Below are 19,938 nucleotides of genomic sequence, written 5' to 3'. Positions count from 1 at the left end.
ACACACACACACACACACACATACACACACAAAGGCATTTAAAACTAAAGTCCTGGCTAGATATGTCTCCAGGTCGCCTTCATGGCAAACCACCCACAGCCCGTTCCAAGCTGTTCTAAACACCGACCAATTAGTGGATTTAATTGCATATCCTGTCTCAGTAGGCCTACTGAGACTGTACAGTAATGAGGAGGGGCACCGACCTGAGCCCCCTCACACTAACAGCAGGATTCTTCTCAGCCTGACCCTAAGAGGGGATCTTATGTAAGACTGTTCTGCCTGAGCTTGTGTTTTCAGGCACCTACATGCCTCTGTGTACTTATGGTTTGTGAACTCTGCCTCCACTCGTGCTCTGGTGAATCCCCAGCACCAGACCCTGGGTTAATTGGAAGGGCTTGCATTCTCTGTAAACAGCATGCTCCAATCGTTAGGTTCATGTTCCCGGACAGCAGATATGGGCAGACCCTCCCACCCCAGCCTCAGGCCTTCTGCCTGGCAACACTTTGGTCTTCTGTTGAAGACGCTGCAAAGAGGAATGGATTGCAAAAGAGAGCGAGAGAGAAAGCTGGTTGAGATTTTAGGAGAATAGTAGTATTTCTTATGGTTGCACATTTAATGTCTAGGGGGGTTTCCTTTGCACAAATATGTTTTCTTCATGTCTTTGTTTTCCCTCTAACATTGAATTACTTTTTTTGCTGTGTTTTGCTGTAGTTATCTGGGAGATGGAAGATTTCACCTGGAGTCGATCATGATCGCAAATCCAGACATCCCTGCCTACAGGTATTGTGAAACAAAATGAAACCATTCGTCGTCGAATATTTTAGTTTCTGTGTGAAAATATTGACATCGGTCATCGACAAAATGTTAATTGTAATGACTTAGCATTACAGCTTTAATGTTATTCACACAGTGTTGGAGCAGCAAACGTTGGTAAACTAAGGAGAAAAGTAAGCCATTTAGCAAATAAAATAATGTGATGACCTATTAAGGTCCTCAGAAAATGTTTTCTTTGCATATAAAAGGTATTTTATAATGCTGTTCAGATTAAATAATCACTTGCCGTCATGATCACTCACCGTATTGCATTGTCATGATAACAGTTTGTGAGGATGAAGTTCTGTTTTGATGAGGTCTTGTTTGTATGCAAAGTGGAATTGTGTCGTTATAGACATATGCACTGCTGCACAGATCACAGGTCTCTCTCATAAACAAGATTCTAATCTCAGGTGAACCCCTTGTACCGGAGAAAAAGAGATTAGATGCTCAGAAATACATTCATTTTTCCTAAAATACACTAACTCTTGTCATACTTGATGGCTTTTCATGATTGGATTTTTTTCGTCTTTTCTTGCATGTCTGTCCTCAAGATAGATACTTGAACCATAGTTGTTAATGTGTATGATATGGTTTGTCTGTTTATTTTTCTACTCCCATTCACGTCGGTGTGTCTTTGCCTTTTTCTGTCTGTGTTTGTACAAAGATATGACCCCTACAGTAAGGTCTTCTCCAGGGAGTACTATGACCACGAAGCCATGCGTGCATTAAGGTTCCAGGCTATTGACAAGGCTCGATCCGCCCAGAGATGGGGCTTGATCATGGGCACGCTGGGCCGGCAGGGCAGCCCCAAAGTCATGGAGGTGAGAGTTTGCATCCTCATTTCAACAGTTTACATGTCCTAAGGCTACTTGTGCAATGGCTTGTAATATTTGCAGTGTGAATTTCTCTGACAAGTGGTTTGATGACATGAAGTACTGATAGGACAAGTAGTCTTCACACTGGGAGCTTGTTATTTCACATTTAGAATGATGCAGTCAAACAGCCATAGAGCGTCCTATCCTTCATCTGGCTGTTGGCTGCATTGTAGTGTAAGTGCGGATTTAAAGTGCTCATAGTCTCCTAATTTTCAGGTTCGTAATTGTATTTAGAGGTTATATCAGAATATGTTTACATGGTTTAATTTTCAAAAAACACCATATTTTTGTTGTACTGCACATTGCTGCAGCTCCTCTTTTCGCCCTGTGTGTTGAGCTCTCCCTTTTTAGCTACAGAGTGAGGCATCACACTTCTGTTCCGTTTTTGTTGGGAGTCGCACATGCGCAGTAGCCAGGTAAGGACTACTAGCCAGTCAGAAGCAGAGTATGAGGGCGTGCCACGCTAGCAGCTAGGCGAGCATTATAACGTGTGTTACAAAGTGACGCACGTTCGTCACAGAAGTAAAGGCTGGACTACAATAGAGCTGTTTGGAGCAGTTTGTGAACAGTGTTTTCTGTTGGAGATGGTAAGTCCCTTTGGGGTAGACTTTGGGCTTTTTCACTTTGTAAACCTATAACGTGAACAAAAAGGATATATAACACAGGAAAGGGAAAAAGCACAATATGAGCACTTTAAGTTATTTTATCGATTCGGCAATGTCAATGAAAATTAATAATAAATTAATATTCAAAAGTAATTGAAAAAGTAATCCAAAAGTAATTGAAAAAGTAATCCAAAAGTAAATTTCCCAACAATTCAAAAATGTTAAATGTAAAAATCCTTTGAAACATATTCATGGATACTGTGTGTGTTATTAGTCACCTGGACCCTTTTGTTGTTGGCTTATTAAACTATCTACTTCACTTGTATCTACTGTGTATCCCTGTGTGTGTGGGTTGGTGGGTGGGTGCTTGGGTTCGTGGGTGTACGGTAATGCTGGTCCATTAGTGTGTTGAGTAAGAAACTCAAAGTCTTTGCAAGTACGAGCTATTATGCATTAGCATGCACACAAGTCTGTCTGGGGGTAGTGATTGATCGACCTCTCTGGTCACTCCTAACCCACTGCTTTCCTATCCACTGCCCGTTCTCATTTTTCTTTCCCCTTTGTTTTGTACGACATCTTTTAGTTTTTTTTCTGTATTGTTGTGTGTTTGAATTTGTTTATTAGCTTTGTCTTCTTTACATAATCATGTATGTAATTAGTATAGATATCGCAGTGTGGTAGAGTGCATTGACCTTTTTACATGTAAAAAGTTAAAAACCACTCCACACCTAGGTTCCGTCATTCGGTATACACTCTTAGGCTTATATTGGTGCTCTGCCCCTATTTGTAAATATCCAGACTTGAAAGATGAAGTTAGCATTGATTTAACAATGTCAACCAGAGAGCAAAAAGTCATATTTTAGGCTGGCAGGAGAGGATGGATTTTAAAGGGGATTTAAATAAAAAGACGGACCAGCTCTCCCATAGTGATCTTTTGAGATTAAGGAGTACAGTGTAAGATAACCTCTCCAGTAGGGGGACAGAACTATCTCTGATAAGAGCGCAGTGGTAGAAATCTCTAATGATACGCCCAAGGACAGTGGATGTCAGCAACTTTCATACCTTTATCTCCCCAAAGGAACATTTATGGGATTTCTTCACTTGGTTTGGCTGCCTTCTGAATAACACCTCAGTACAAATGCCCAAAACTTCAAAGGCAGAGACAGCAAGGGAGAAGAGTTCCTTGAACTGGCTAAACTTTTTTATTTATTGATACTGTATTTTATATAGGCCTGGTGTCTGGGCTGATTGTAAAATGTTAGACAAAGCTGAGGGCTTTGGTACACTAAACCCTTGCTGGAAAAACTTGGTTGAGCTCACCTCTTATTTATGGCTGTGTTTTATTTGTTAAAATAGTGTAGTGATGTGATACACGATCAGGAGTCTGCAGAGGGTGCATCTGGCGCATAATTTTAGCGGTGCAAAGAGTCGCTTGTGGGACGTGCTGCGGTGCGACTGGTTAAATGACAAGCGTTGCCTTGAGTGGCCGTGATTGCTACCGGCGCCTGGTGGAATTTAGGGGTGATACACTTCTTGATGAGCACAACTGTGTTGGAGCTGTTACCTGTAGAAAAAGAAGGTCACATGTATATGACTGTGAGTCACAGACTTTCACTGATTGTTGTTAACAGTTTCTGAACCTCAGCTTTAGTGCGTCAAACAATGGACCAGACCTTTCACTTTTCCTGTTTACAAGTGTTTTAATGGAGTTGAAGGTTTATGATTAGGACTAGACATGGCGAGAGACATGGCGAGACGATACCGATAATATCACAATACAGAAATTCTGCCATAATCAATATATCCCTAGACAATCCTATAATAATACATCACGATATGGGTCTAACTATGAACACAAAATGCCAGTGAAAAGGTTAAGGGCAGGTTTTCTCTCTTATTCAATGCAAGTCAAAAAACAGCACAATTCTGCAGCACACAAGTTTTTCTATCTGTAAATTAAAATTACAGAACTATAGAGCAACTATTTGCTAATTGCTGCTGGAAGTGACTGTTGGGGAGTCTGAAGCAAAAGTGCTTGATCTGAACTCCTGCCCTCTCCTACAGTTTCAGCTCTGGGTAGAGACTGAAAGAATGGGATTGTGGCTGCAAGTGCCCAAACTGAGTTTTCTTCACTGTGTGTTTGGGCACATGTTGACAGTTTGAGGAGATTGAACAATCGCAAGGTGGTCTGACAAGAGCCAGTTGATGTGGTTTGGGTATCTAATTCAGACAATTCTCTGTGGAGGAGTTCAGGCCAGAGCCAACTGGAAGTAGATCCAGAGGAAGCCCTAGAATATGCTGGAGGGATTACACGTCCCACATGTGAGAATGACATGGCTGATGAGACAAATCCGTCTGCTACCTTGCTTAACTTGCTTTCGGCCCCCTTTAGACTTAACAAGCAGAAAATAGATGAATGGATATGTGAGGCTTCAGAGACTGAGAGCTGGAAATAGTCTTTGTGCTGAGATTATAACCAGTAGAAAAAAATCTTCTGGACAACCCTAGTTTTCCTATTGGACTGTCTGTGTGGGTGTAAGTCTTGGGCTTTGTGATTGTAACTTATCATTTGATATTGTTGAGTTTTGCAACCCTAGAGAGAATTTTGTGTGGATTGCAAACATTTCAATTGGTCCTTTTATTGTATTTCTTTCTTTTCCTAGCATCTGGAGTCAAGGCTCCAGTCATTGGGCAAGTCCTTCACTCGAGTGCTCCTGTCTGAGATTTTCCCAGGCAAGCTGGATCTGATGCAAGATGTAGATGCGTGAGTATTAAGATGCACATATACATAAACTAACGCACATCCAAATTAGGACATGTGCTATTTATTGAATCAGAACTGCTTGGCCTTGGCAGATAGAATAAAATCAAAGGCCCATATTCTCCAAGCCTTTCAGAAGCCAGTAATTTTGGTCTGTTCCCCCTGATGACACTTCGGATGCTTTTGAGCCATACCACAATGCATGAAACATTGGAGGCTAAGATTGTTCCTGAAAGTGAAAAGCTTTCCGTCTTATTTTTGGTACTGCAAAGACTTGTGTATATTAGCCTCTGATACAGTGTATTTGGTAGTTTTTCCTTGTCATGTCACATGCCATTGCTTCCTGCAACCTTAAAGTTGGATTACTTTCATTGTCTTCCACACATCACTAAAACACGTCTTCCTTTGGCTCTTTTTCGTCATGTGCAGATTCTTAATCACTGCTGTCTCTTTGTTATACAAAATGACTAATTTATATTTCACACCATGGACCCTGGCAGAGCTGTTATGATCAACAGCAAGTAGTCACATGAAAGTTGCAGTCAAAAACATTTGAAATGTATTCTGTACGCATCATTGCACACATAACTGGGGATTCAGCATAATTTGCAAGTGCTATAACAAGGAGCAGACAATTCTAGTTTTCTGTAGTGGTCATTGCTTCATAAACTTTGTTTGAATGCTTCAAAAATTGGCATTCATGTCTTAGTGAGATTCCACAGTTTGGCCTTTGTAGCGAAAACAAATATTCCAGCGTAACGCAAAATGTCCTCACCTTTGACAAACTGGGAATAGAAAGAGGAATATATACTTGAATAATCTATTAAAGTGATTTACTTTTTACTCTGTACTTTTGTACAGACTATTATAAAAACTTGAAATATATATTGGCCTTCCCCTTGCTTTTTTTTACCTTCAGGCTCCAAATTTTGTTCATTTTAAACATATGTTAAAAATATGTTGCATTCCTGAACCCAAGGACACTGTAAAGCCATCACACATAATCAACACTTACTCATTCCCTTACATACTATAAAAATGATTGCATTATTGATGTTCTTTTTGATCTTGTTAATAAAACATAATAATCAGAGTGGCAGGTTCTGAACCATTTGGAAGGAGACGTTGGGGGCTTAAAAACACCGATAAACGTTATCCACCCCACTCATTACGGTCTTGAAACAAATAAACTCCTCAAGTTTCTTTAAAGTGATGGTTCGGAGTAATTCACCCTAGGGTCCTTTGCTCCATGACCTCGAGCCAAACACCCCCCCAGAAGCTTTTTTCACCTGGGTCTAACACTGGGCGAGTTAGCGTAGAGTAGCGTTAGCCGCTGAGTAGCTTAGCGCGGGGCTAATGGACCCACGTTTGTATCTCTTAAATGACCCCACTAATAATGCCCGAAATGATAACAAAGGTCTACACTAGTACATATAGGTTATGCTCTCATAAAATGATGGATTGGAAAGTTTGTAAGTACACCAGAAGTTTATGAACACTTGCCTGCTCTCTTCTACTAGCTGCTGCTGCTGCGGCTGCTGCTACCTGCAGTTAGACGAGTGATAACGCTACTCTACGCTAACTCGCCCAATGTTAGACCCAGGTGAAAAAAGCTTCTGGGGGGGTGTTTGGCTCGAGGTCATGGTGCAAAGGACCCTAGGGTGAATTACTCCGAACCATCACTTTAATGAAATACCAAGTGCTCAGGCTTCAAGGTGCAGCGCCTCTCTAATTTATCTGGCTTCCAACCAGAGGAACCGAGGTGAAAATGGACAAAGGCTTAGTGACTAGATGCTAGCGCTGTCAATCTTCCTCTATAATACCATTCGAATTTCATTTATTTTTTTAAATATTCAAATAATATTCAAATATGTAATTCTCAAATACAGCCTGTTATTAATATGTACTACACTATTGTCAATGCCAATATAAGCATGTGGTTGTTGTTACACGTTCTGTCCACTAGAGGGACTTCCAACATCAGCCTGGCCTTGAAGGGGACCTACGTCATGGCGCATTGCATTTCCGACACGCAACTATGTTTTACATTCATTTTCCACCACGAACACACAGCAACAAACACAAATCAACTGAGGACAGAGAACTCTGTAATGTAATATTATCTAACACGTGTATTGAAGCGGCTCTGTTGTAAAGGCTAACGGTGCTCAGTTAGCGCAACGACATCATGTTAGAAAGAACAGCTGAAACGATTTGTCATAAGTTAGGTAACGTTAACAATAGTGCTAGCCACGATGCTACCGGCTATGACAGCTAAGCCAAACGGTGCTGTCACTACTATTTTAGTGATTTAAAACCAACCGGTTTCTTTCAGACGGTCATGTTATTAAGAATACAGCTGTCAGAAGGTAATACATCAGTCCCTCCAGGATGTCGTGATGTCGCGATCGCAACAATTCACGCAAACCACGTCAACCAATCACCGTGAATTTGGTGTGACTCACAATTTTGACCAATCACCGCAACTTTTCCGCAAATTTGACCAATAACCGGAGTTTCCCGCGGCTTCAACCAATCCCAGCAGTCCCACGTGCCAGACTTTGTATCAGTATGTGGCTCTGAGAGCCACTGACCAACCGGGAGTGAGAACGGGTTGACCTAATACACGTGCGTCGCCAAATAAATTTCCTTGTTTCTGATATGAGGACGAGACGTGTGTGACTCAAACATCTCACTTTTATCAACAACACGTACAGCAAAAGCCCGTCCTGCCAACCTGTATACATTTTAACATCAATGTGTAACGATTTTTCACTCTAAAGTCGCTGAAAGCTGCTGCTGTTTCAATCCTGTCGGCGCTCTGCAGCGGGCGGGGCTGCTGATCAGTTCCCCCCGCGACTGACGCGTGTGCCAACACACACAGACAGACGGTGGATGCATGAAAAACCGGAGCGGAGACGTACAGGATGACCTAAATTGAGGACAGCTACGCTCGTTATTGTAAGTGCAATGATAAGTTAAAGTACAATAAGTACTTTATCAAACTGTATGAATGTGTGTGTGGCCAGTAAAGATCAACAAGCCACTGACACATATGTTCAAATTTGATTCATTCAATAAATTATAATTTTGGTCTTAAATACACCACCCATTTTCATATTATACCAACATTTGCAGCATCCTGAGCCTTTTTGGAAAGGTTACTAGGAAAACTCAGCCCAGAGCAATTTTATTTTCCCCAAAACAAGTATGTATTTTATTTTTAAAGAACTTTCACTGTCTCTCGCACCTTCATTGCAACAAAAATACAAAAGCCATCGCAACTTTTATCGCAATTTTTTACAAAAGCTCCCGCAAAATCAGGCATTTTGGGCCGCAAAAATAAAAAAAATTTTTTTAAAAAGGCAGCAAAATCCTGGAGGGACTGATAAATGAAGTCGAAGCTAACTCTGACAGCTAACATAAACTTTAGCTGTCTCCATGAGGCTCCCAGCTAAGCGCCTATAACTCGCAATGCAGTTAGGAAACAAGAACGTGCTAACTAATTATAACATTTTGGCTCGGTGGATGTCGATTTTTAAAGTCATGTTAAAACTATTTTGCATCCTTTTTCCGATTTCCATCCGCAGCCTGTAACCCCCCCCCCATGTACTAACGTTATAGCTCTGTGATCCTAAGACCTCACAGTGCCTTGTGTTTCTCACCCCTGCTAACGTATTGTTCATCAGACGTGACATGACAGAAGCATTTGGTTTTCACATGCGGGTAGGCCAAGGCGAGAAGAGGGAGATTAGCTAACGTTAGTCAACATATTTATACAAAAATCACATTTGAATAGTAATTTCAGCATTCGAATAGTATTGATTTTTTTACTATTCGAATTATATTCGACTTTCGGAATTCGTTCCAACAGCCCTAACACACACACAGACACACACACACACACACACACACACACACACACACACACAGACACACACACTCCTCACACTCCCTCAGATTGGCCTCTCACTGTGGAGTAATGAGAAGTGTGATGTGTGAGGGAGGAGTGGGTGAGAGAAGGACAGAAGGTCTGAGAGAGATTGAGAGTGAGTTGGAGAGAGAGATAGAGAGATGCAGAGGTAATTGCGGAGGCTGTGTTTGAAAGCGAATGATCATGGTAAAAGCAATTTCTTTTTCTTTGTTTTTTGGCTCTCCTCTTCAGACTGACGTATGAGTCCTACTCCGAAATTATGTAAGTCAGGCACGATTCACCCGACCAAAACACCTTCAATATAGACAATAGCTTTACAACAAGGTCTGTTTCATTAGCATTTATCATATTGATCACAAAAGTGTTAAAATTCAAATTCAAAGCCCATAAATGTGTGTACTGTATATCAGATCGAAATATGCTATATACGGTACTTGTATACCCAGTTGCCAGTTTACACTGTAAACCCAAATTAGTTGACTTTACTCGCAAATCGCGTGGAAACCCATTGCCCTATCCCACTTTAGTTTTTACACAAGCTGAAACTAAACATGTTAAGTTGTTTTAACATGGAACCTTAAGTTTTTACACAAGCTAAAACTAAATGTCGGGTTGTATTAACATGGAACCTTACGTTTTTACACAAGCTAAAACTAAACATGTTGAGTTGTATTAACATGGAACGTTAAGTTTTTACCCAAGCTGAAACTAAACATGTCGAGTTGTATTAACATGGAACCTTAAGTTTAGTATTTATATTTATTAGTAGTGTGTACTCAAATCATTAGATAAAACTAGCTATTATGACTTATTATTGCTACTCATCATTTATTACAATTACTATTATTTCCTCTAATTTAATTAGCTTTTGATTTTTTTTTAAATATGGTATAAAACATTGTTTCAAATAAATTGGATGAAAAAAAGAAACACCTCTAAATGCTCCAATGCATTTTATTTTTAAGAAAAATGGCAAAACAGGTCAACATTAACACGTCTAACCTAAAATGATTAATGTGAAAAAAGTCATTTCAAATCATTGAAACAATTATGTGTGTGGGTGTTGTCCGTGTCTGTGTTATACGTGTGTGGTGTGTCCGTGTGGGTGTTGTGTGTGTGGGTGTTGTCCGTGTGTGTTGTGTGTTGTCCGTGTAGGTGTTGTCCGTGTGTGTTGTGTGTGGGTGTTGTCTGTGTGTGTGGGTGTTGTCCGTGTGTGTTGTCCGTGTAGGTGTTGTCCGTGTGTGTTGTGTGTGGGTGTTGTCTGTGTGTGTGGGTGTTGTCCGTGTGTGTTGTCCGTGTAGGTGTTGTCCGTGTGTGTTGTGTGTTGTCCGTGTGTGTTGTGTGTGGGTGTTGTGTGTGTGTGGGTGTTGTCCGTGTGTGTTGTGTGTTGTCCGTGTGTGTTGTGTGTGGGTGTTGTCTGTGTGTGTGGGTGTTGTCCGTGTGTGTTGTGTGTTGTCCGTGTAGGTGTTGTCCGTGTGTGTTGTGTGTGGGTGTTGTCTGTGTGTGTTGTGTGTTGTCCATGTAGGTGTTGTCCGTGTGTGTGTGTGTGTGTGTGTGTGTGTTGTCCGTGTGTGTGGGTGTTGTCTGTGTTGTTTGTGGGTGTTGTATGTTTGTGTGTGTTGTGTGTGGGGGTGTTGTCCGTGTTTGTGTTGTTCTTGTGTGGGTGTTGAATGTGTCACAAATTTACAAGAAAAAAACATGGATGTCCCCTGAGATTAAAGTGGTAAATCCATAAACAAAACAAAATTGACAAGAAATCCCCACTCAAATGTACATTGCGAGCTGATTTTTCAAAGTCTGTAGCTTCGGCTTTAGGTCAGTGTGGTCTAACAAGAGCAATACCTGTTGGATGACCTGAAATGTGAGCTCCATAGTCTTGGGGTTGTTAAGATGGAGTGCATATGTGAGTCCAAACAGAATGCCCAATGCTTTTGGCAGATCTTGAATGTTGTCCATCACGACTTCTCCCTCAATGATGATTTTCAACAAGGCAGGACTGAGATGCTGAGAAGATGTGAGCCCAGCACCTTCACGCTCAATGAGAAGTATCCCAATGTCAAGGTCACGAAAAAATCCTCATCATCCGATTCCTAAATAAAGAATAACAGAAGAGCCCAATCATTACATTAGATTTCTCATTTGAAAAACAACTTTAATCAATATAAGAGTGTCATGGTGAAAAATAAATAAAGGTGAAAATTATGAGAAAGCAAGTGCTTACTTACAAAGCCTGCTTTTATTTGAAGAAGTTTGTGAGTTTGTCCCCAAGGATGATAGGAAGCCCTCTGAGCACCTGTGTCTGGATGGCAGTTGGCTTTGTAGTCTTTTGGGAATTAAACACAGTACTACAAGTTAGATAGCTAAAATGAAAAACAAATAATGATCTATAAGAAAGCTTAAACAAACCAAGCAATGTTTGGATTGAATTATACAACTAATAGAGTAGCATTTTGATATGATGTTTTTACAAAACCTGTGAAAAACAATGCCAAGTACATAATGTGTATGGACCTACATTGGTCTGTTGTGAAATATGTGTCAACAACTGTCCAACATTACCTCTCTTGGATCGAAATAACTCGAGGAGACAAGGACTGTGCCGATCGATGCTCTCATAGAATTCCTGCTTGAGGTTCTTGCTGAACTCCATGAACACCTGAAAAATACAGAGAACAAAAACAAACTGAACTTAGATCAACTGAATTATACAAGGCAGCTAAGCCACCTGTAAAGTAGTATATGATTTGAAATGTTGTTTAAATAAAAATAAAATTAAAAAATACCAATTTTTTCCTTAAAGAGGACAAGAGTAAATGTGTACTGCGCAGGTGAGAAAGACTGCTTCTGTGCAGGGTGCAGAAAAATCACATGACTGACAGTGAAAGGTTACTTGGGCAGTTTCACGCAGTTGTGCACCCTGGGTTTTCTGGTGAATCTTTGCTAAGTGGAGCTTAAGTGCATTAATGGAGTTGAATGTGCACACACATTGTTGGTGTAAGCAGGGAAATGGGACAGTTCTACCATAGTTTCCGTGTTTAAACCGATAACGTTTTAAAAGGTAACCCATTTTCTCACACAAACTCACAATACTTCCACTTCCACAACATCCTCACACCACAAGGATCTGTAAAATAGAAAACAAGAAAAAACGTTTAGCTCAACGACTAAGCTCAACAATGTCACTGTTAAATACAATAAGGCAATATAACCGAAACGACGCCTGTGTTACAGAGAAAACGGGCATGTAAACAAGCGCGTGAGAGGTGAGTGAGTGAGACGGAAAAAGTGAGGCGCCAAGGACGGGTCGGAGTGGATCAATGAGCTGCAAGCAGCTCACGGTGTCCACAACGTAAACACCGCCACAGCGCCTGCTACACTCCTTTGACCCGACAGCGGTTGAATCGCTTTTCTATTGCGTAAAATGACTATACTGTATGTAATGTTATACTGTATAAAGGATACAGTCGAGCAAACTCGCCGGTATGTGAGCCGTCCTCAGAATGTTAACACTAAGCTAACCTTAACATTCAGCTGACACTTTTTTGAGTAGCTAGCTAGTGTTAGCAATAAGCATGTATTAACACTGCACAGATTCAAACAGTAACATTAGACAGAAAAAAGCTAGGTCAACAAATTATCTGCAAGCTTTTGGGTATTCAAAATTCCCGCAAAGATAACTAGGCTACAATAGTTATTTTAAATACTAACCATTCCACTTGGAGTAAGGTTGCTTCTAAGTCAGGGTACCGTCCGCTGCCGATGCCTGTGCTGCTCGTCCCGCCAGGTGCAGAGCCCCTTGAACGCACGTTACAAGACGCTGGTCTTGTCACATGACCAGGCAGATTTTTGAATTAGCCCCCTCCCCTTTTTATGAAAGTAAACATACCGAGTTATCTCTGCTAAACATGATTAGTGCAATGAATTTTTCAGCTAAATAGTACAACCAACTAATGTTGTTTAGTAATGATAGCAGGCTTTTACAAAACATAAAAGTATAAGTAATGATCACTCGTAAGTTTAATTAGAAACAAAATCAGGGTTTACAGTGTAGTAGCTACACCTACCACCTAAAATGAGAAAGTTTGCTCTGGCCGGTTGGCCAGTGGGCGAGACTTGGTTTTGGCTCGACTTGGTCACAAGCTTTCTCATTTAACAGTTAAACACTACAAGTGCAACTACTTAGTACACTAAAATATGTTTTTGCAAACTTTTGAGAAATAAGCATATAACCATCCCTGCAGAGCCAAGAATAACTCTACCTACTGGGCGACACATCTATGATAAAAGTCAATAAAAAACAGCCAGCAAATATATAGCAATGCAGTGGAAAGATGAACAACCACCTACGTCTGCTAGATGGAATAATGATCGTCATGTATACCCACTGAAAAAATTGTGTATAACTGGAAGGAAAAGCCTAGAGAGTTTAAAAAGATTTGGGGTGGTTTTCTAACATATCTGGAGTCTACAACATACAGTAGTACTTCTTTTATATTCAAAAAAAGGTTTTAATAGTTTCTATTTATATACTTATACTATATCATTTATATACTGTATATATATTTTTATTTTATTTTAGGGAGGGAGGGATGGGCTGACCTGGCATCCATGTAAATATATTCTCGTACAGTGTTGCATTATTTAGCCCTTGGGCTGTTATTTTACAAAATCAATAAAGATAATGTTGACAATAGTCTTAACATTGAACAAATTCTTATTTAAACCAGAAACGGTCTCATCAAAGAATAAGAAGAGTCTGAGCATCCACATTTCGGTCGGTACCAAAAAAGGAGTGACTTTTTTTTTTTTTTTTACCAAACTTCCAGCTCTATTGGAGACATTTCATTTATTCGTCATAATAATGCCTTGGTCAGTGTAAAAAAAAAAAATAAAGGTTGTTTTTAGTGTTGTTTAAAGCTGGGGTTGGCAGAAAGCAATTTAGCAGGATTTGAAGTAGAGCGAGACCTCCTCGTGCAGCTCACCCTCTACACAATGACTACTAGTCATTCATTTCACTCAGATGCCGTTATACAGCGACAATTCAATGAGAATGGCCGTCCTGTTGTCTTCGTAAAGCCCTTTGAGATGGCATACTGTGATTCGAGGCTCTAGCTAGCTACATGAACTTGATTTAGCCGCAGCCGTGAGCCTTTGGCTGTAGTTGGCAGAAGGCTAAACTACGGGCTCGCCTGCCACGTTTCTCTCGCACCACCTCCGGCCTCTCCTCATTGGTGGTGTGCGGTAATGCAATTTTTGTTATTGATCCGTCACTAAGTAAATACAGTGCCAGTATCGCCGATACCAATACGATACCGATACTTTTTATTAATTAAGGTGGAAGCATCATCAAATTACTAAATCTGAATGAATTTTCATGACCTTTTTAATTGTTTTTTGTGATTTTACCTTTGGATTACTAATAAATTAAAACCCATGACCGAATTTTCATATGCTTGTATAAATGTGTTGTGTTACCACAGTATCTAACAGCCTTTTTACAAATTATACAGCTTGCTGTTGTTTCATTTTCAGCCTGAAAATACTGTATACAAGCATATGAAAATTCTGTACTGGGTTTTCACTTATTATTAATCCAAAGGAAGAATCACAAAAACACTTAATGGTCATGAAAATGTATTCATTTTGGCAACTTGATGATGAATCCACCTTATTGATTAAAAAGTATCGGCGATACTGGCCCTGTATTTACTTGGTATCAGAACCAATTTTGCAGTATCGCACACCACTACTGCTTGCCTCTGCCGGGCCAGGCTGGTTGCTTGCTTGTTTGCCTGGCGCCGCTGAGTCACGTGACGGTACAACATCCAATCACAAGACGGGGGGAGGAGGAGCAAAGTGTGCCTGTTCCGCGCTGTGACAGGAGCGGCACTTGAAAGCAGCGGCACTTACCAAGACACAGCCAGGTCGCCTCTTTGATGGAACCGCAGCAGTGCACACTGGAGAGAAACTGAAACTAAAGTATCGATCTCATTACACTGGTATTGATCAATATCAATACCTACGTTGGTATCGATATTATCTATATTTGGATCGATCCGCCCGGTGCCGCGGTTTCGGACTCTCCGAACAAGGAGACGCCAGAGGCGGTGTGAGAGGAAACGTAAACACGGCAAACAAGCTGGTATACATGCTACACTAAAGGCTAACCCTAGCAGACCAGCTCTCCTGACTTTTTTCACAGCAAATGTCCATTTCCCTGGACAATAAACTGGCTGACTACATTTTTACACAATTTCGTTTCTCTATGTACTGTATATAGATGGATGACAGTCAAGTCTTTTATCTAATAGTTTATCCTGAAATTAGCTCTAGCCCTGAGCCTTTGGCTACAGTTAGCAGAACTTTCACCACAGGAACATGCACGCAACAGCCAATAGGATTAGGAAAGTTTCCCGTCACAGGCTGGAATTTCTTAAACCTGAAAACAGAGCCAAGAAGAGATGCAGAAGTACAGTTTTCTCTCAGACCACTTGAACTACAATTGATTTTTGCCCAGTGACACCATAAATGAATACCTACCACAGCTTTTATGAGTCTAAGTAATAGATCAAAGTGAAAATTGAAGGTTCATTTTTGGAAGATATGACAACATTGTTATCATCATAAATGAATCATTAAATTTAAACGTGTTAATTCAGAGTCTGACTAAACAACATAGAGTGGATCGCTATTTTATTTTTGTCTCGTTTTGTATTTTCCCCTTACAGCTCAGAATAGTTTGTGAGAACACAGGTATGAGGCTACAATAGACATTACACATCACCAGGTGTATGAAGCTGTGTTGAATGCGGCTGTGTTGAAGGAGGAATAGCAGGAAAGAAAGGCTGGGGGATTGAGAGACAGCAGGAAATAGAGAGAGGGCGATTGAGAGACAGACGGTGGGGTGGTAGAGGACACATTAGTGCTCAGCACAAGCCGACACAGCACACTGTACAGAGCCCGCCCCCAGGCTTTCTCTGTCATTACACACACACATACTCACTCATATAAACAGAGAGACACCCCTAACATATGTTTTTAAGTGTGTAATTAGGCTGTCCCCAAGCAGGTTTTAAACTAGTGTACAGATTCTGTAACACCATGCACTTATCTCAACAAGATGTCTTTATCTTTCTGTTTTGAATTTAAATTTTTGACTGCTTTGAAATTAAATTGTTTGCTCTAATTTAATTAAGTTTGCGATTTGAAGGTGAGCATTTTACACTTACCCACAGTGCTGAAAGGTTAATTGTTCTTGCTTTCAGCGGTTCATGACTAAGGATAATTGAAACGAAGTCATGCAGGTGGAGGTCCGCCTAACAGTGTCAGGTTGTAATGGGCCACAGCAGGTAATGCAGCAAGGCCAGGGCTGGAGCTCACATTGCATAGCATACTAAATTTCATGCAGCCTTACCTTTTTATATCACAGCATAGTCTGCACCAGTCCTGCAAACTGCTCCTCTAAACGTTGCACGTGTCTTAGTGTTGAAGGCTTCTACTTTCTACTAAGGTAAACAGATTCTGAAGAGAGGGACTGAAGAGACGAGGTTTCGATCAAAGTCATATTTATACATTCTTTATTTCAATGTTTCAAAATTTCATCTTTGCTTGGGAATCAGTTGTGAAACAAGGCTCCACTGCCAGAGACAAAAGCCCACATTTTTCCTTTTTCTTTGCACCTTTTTCTCTTTTTCTATCCTCTTGCTCTCTCTCTTTGTTTCACTGCGCCCCATAATGTGGTATCTCTACTGAGCTGGCTAGATTGAAGGCCAGATAAGGACTGGAAATACAAGTTGGGCCGCATTCTGAGGGGCTAGACCTGGCATTGCACTATGCATTTTAGGGAATTGCATTATATTTTCAGTCTCTGTGCTAAAAAAAAGTCCCTTCTGGGTCCATGTGCCAATCAGCTATCTGCTCCTTAGGAGGGATCCTCTCTGTCTTTCCTTTCATGCTTTCTGTCTTATTTTACTCTCAGACCTCTATGCTAGAGATAGATAGAGATTACTTTATTTATCCCGAAGGATATTAAGGAATGCTAGCTCCAAGGATTTAGTGGTGGCGTCTTGGTGTGCTTCATAAAGCGCCTTCCCTCTTTTAACCACTCCTAGTGTTCTTTTCAGCTCGTTCTACACATAAACACACTACATAGATACATACAGCCGAAGTGCATGTAGAAGTCTACTCACTAAGTGTAAACACACAAATGCGAACTGCCAGACTCTTTCACTATAATTATATTTCTTTTTCCTGTGTGTTCGGGCTGAGGCAGTTTTGATACATGTGCAGTGTTTGGCTACAGAAAGGGCTCCGGTCGGGGCGACCTCTAGCTCACCCAGTAAGAGCGTGCGCGCCATGTAGGCTGAGTCCTTTGCAGCAGCATGGGTTCGAATCCAACCTGCGGCGTGTCATCCCCCAGCTCTCTCCCATCTTTCCTTTCTATCCACTGTCACTATCTTTATAAAGGGAAAAAATGCCCCGAATAAAAAGGGCTCCGGTTATGAATAGCAGCTGAAGGATTTAAAGGTCATTTTTTTTGATTCCACAACGCCAGCAAACTTCGGTCTGAGAAAATGGTGCATGGTGCAAATATTTCTGTATCAGCGGGCTCTAAAATTAGTAGGATGACTAAGAATTCACACTTTGGAGGGGAGACTTTTTTTATTTATTTATTTTTTTTTAAGTTTTATTTGAAAATGAGAAAATGTCATGCGTTTGCCCAAGGGGGTGGGGTGGAATATTTCTGTGACAGAAATCAGAGTGGCGCGAGAGTCAACGGTGCAATCAATTCTGCAGCTGAAGATTTGTGTGAAAGTTGGGAAATGAAGAAAAGGCAGATGGGGATTTTGACGCAGTAGGTTATACACGAAAGTATTCAAGTGATTACTGCAAAACTTTTTCTTTTTTTTAATCAAGTGTTTTCCATCTATGCTGCTGTACTCGCCGATACTCCTATGCTTAGATCTCAAAACGTTGTATAGACATTCCTTTGGACATTTACCCAGATCTAACGTTATCTCCTGGGCTTTTTTTTTTTTTTTATGCACTGCAGCTCAACTCATATTTGTCAATATTTCGAATGAAGCTCCATCATTAGGATTAGGCACGTGTGAGGGTCCACTCCCTCAGTAGAGATGGAGCTGTGGATAGCATTGATCTGTGAATGCTAACCCCCGTAGCCCTGGCTGCTTCTCTCCGTCTCCATTTTCCCATTGTTCATTTTTCCCTCCAGCTGTTTACATCTGCACCCTCCTCATCCCTCTCTCATGCATTTTCCAGAGTAAACACTTTTCTCCCTGCCAATCTTCCTCCCCTCCTCTGCCTCTGTTCTCTCTTCTCTTCTTACTTGTGCCCTTTCAATCCCCCTCCCTCTGTTTTCGTCTTCATTGCTCTTTCTCCCTATCGCTGTGTATCTGTGTCCTCCTCTCTCTCTCTTTTTCTCACCCCCCCCCCCCCTCCCCATCTCTCTCACCCCCCTATGTAGGCTACCTCCGTGGAGACCGTGGCTTTTTAATTCACACTCACCTAACCGCTTCCTCTTTTCTTTCACTGCATTTCTTCTCCTTTCACCTCAGTTCACTTCTTTCCCTGTTTTTTGGTTTATGCCCCCCTGCAACCAGTCTACCCCGCTCCACCGCCACACACCTGCCCCCTCTCTTCAGCCTCTCTCTTTAACTAACTGGCTGTGCATTCAGATCGTGTAGCGTGGCAGTCTTTAGAGCTTTCGCAAAACAGGACAGATCTCTCCAACAGATGCTGGAGATCAGGTGGAGGGAGGCTCCCTGCACAACCCATTGCAATCACGTATCCACACGCAGTCGCAGATGTGCCCTGCCTATCTAATAGGATCCCGGTCTCTCGCCCTCTCTGACTGCTTCTGTTTTACACGCACATGTGAACTCGCCAGTGGATGTACATTTGAGCACAAATTTGTACCTTCTCATTCCTACAGGTGGATCCAGATCGCTTGTCCGCGCCTCTCTATCGATTGGGGCACAGCCTTCTCTAAGCCGCTGCTGTCTCCATATGAGGTAAACACCGTGTTGTCTCTCAGCAAGATCACAAGCTGTCACTCGCTTATCAGAGGAGGCTCATGCATTGCACGCACGCACACAGACCTTCCTGCCAGTACACAGACCCCCTGACGGCGGTCTTGCTGAAGCCTTCATCGAAGCAGAGAAGATAAGGGAACTACGAAAATGTTATATGTATGGGGAAGTGTTTGTGAATTTGTATAAAACTCAAGCCCTCAACTCATCAAGCCCTGCTTGTGTTGGAGATGAGGACTCGTGCCTACTACTCTCCCTCCTTCTCTCTCTCCCTCTATCCCTGCCATGAAACACACACACACACACACACACACACACACACACACACAACACTCAGACACACAGCATCAGCATCAGCAGAAGAAGAGCCCCCCCTACTGGTCACAGGGCCACACAGCATTGCTCCTCCCCTGCAGCTGTTGTTTTTCTAAAGGGAGAGAAAAAGATCGGACAGCAACTCATAAAGATCTATTTTAAAGCACGCGTTTGTTTGTGTGCCGCTGCAGATGGTGTAGCCACTTTGTGATGGGTTTGGCAGTTACGTGCCATTATGTGACTTGGCTGGTTAGCATTTTGATGCCAACTATTAATCCATTCAATGATTTTCCTCAAAGATATGCTGCTGATTTGAATCCTTGTGAAATGGCTGCGAGGGGGAATTGCTGTCTTGAATATTTGAGTGTGATTTCCAGTGCTTGCTGTTTTGTCCTGCGGCCACACATGTTTATGCACGGCTTGTGCCGCACATACATTGCTAAGAATAATGAATGATAGAATTCCCCTTGGAAGAAAAAGTGAGGATTGTTTTGTTTTTGACTGAGGTCTATAATGGTGCATGTGAAGTGTGAGATTCGCCCCGCTGTAACGGGGAAATCTGTTTTCTTTAGCCCTTTTTGTT

The 19,938-nt window shown here is 41.5% G+C and overlaps 1 protein-coding gene and 1 long non-coding RNA gene across 5 annotated transcripts in view; one reads left to right on the top strand and one right to left on the bottom strand.

Moving 5' to 3' along the window:
• The window catches only part of dph1 (diphthamide biosynthesis 1), an 89,436-nt gene that overhangs the window by 57,749 nt on the left and 11,749 nt on the right, over positions 1-19,938 (top strand). For 2 of the 4 annotated variants that reach the window (XR_005641838.1, XM_039824426.1), the window contains exons 7-10: positions 712-780; positions 1,481-1,637; positions 4,960-5,060; positions 18,944-19,022. Coding sequence is in view for 3 of the 4 variants with exons in the window: in XM_039824426.1 (XP_039680360.1) it covers positions 712-780; positions 1,481-1,637; positions 4,960-5,060; positions 18,944-19,022 (406 nt within the window). In the remaining variant the exon portion in view is untranslated. The remainder of the gene's footprint in view (positions 1-711; positions 781-1,480; positions 1,638-4,959; positions 5,061-18,943; positions 19,023-19,938) is intronic. The other 2 variants (XM_039824410.1, XM_039824418.1) reach the window with 1 other exon arrangement.
• On the bottom strand, positions 11,513-12,773 carry LOC120574216. The gene is made up of 3 exons (XR_005641842.1): positions 12,700-12,773; positions 12,077-12,115; positions 11,513-11,647 (listed from the first exon to the last, which is right to left on the bottom strand). It is a non-coding gene; the product is annotated as an uncharacterized LOC120574216 (long non-coding RNA).

This window comes from Perca fluviatilis, chromosome 2 (genome assembly GCF_010015445.1).
Source record: "Perca fluviatilis chromosome 2, GENO_Pfluv_1.0, whole genome shotgun sequence".
NCBI classification, from domain to species: domain Eukaryota; kingdom Metazoa; phylum Chordata; class Actinopteri; order Perciformes; family Percidae; genus Perca; species Perca fluviatilis.
This window is presented reverse-complemented; position numbering and strand designations above follow the sequence as displayed.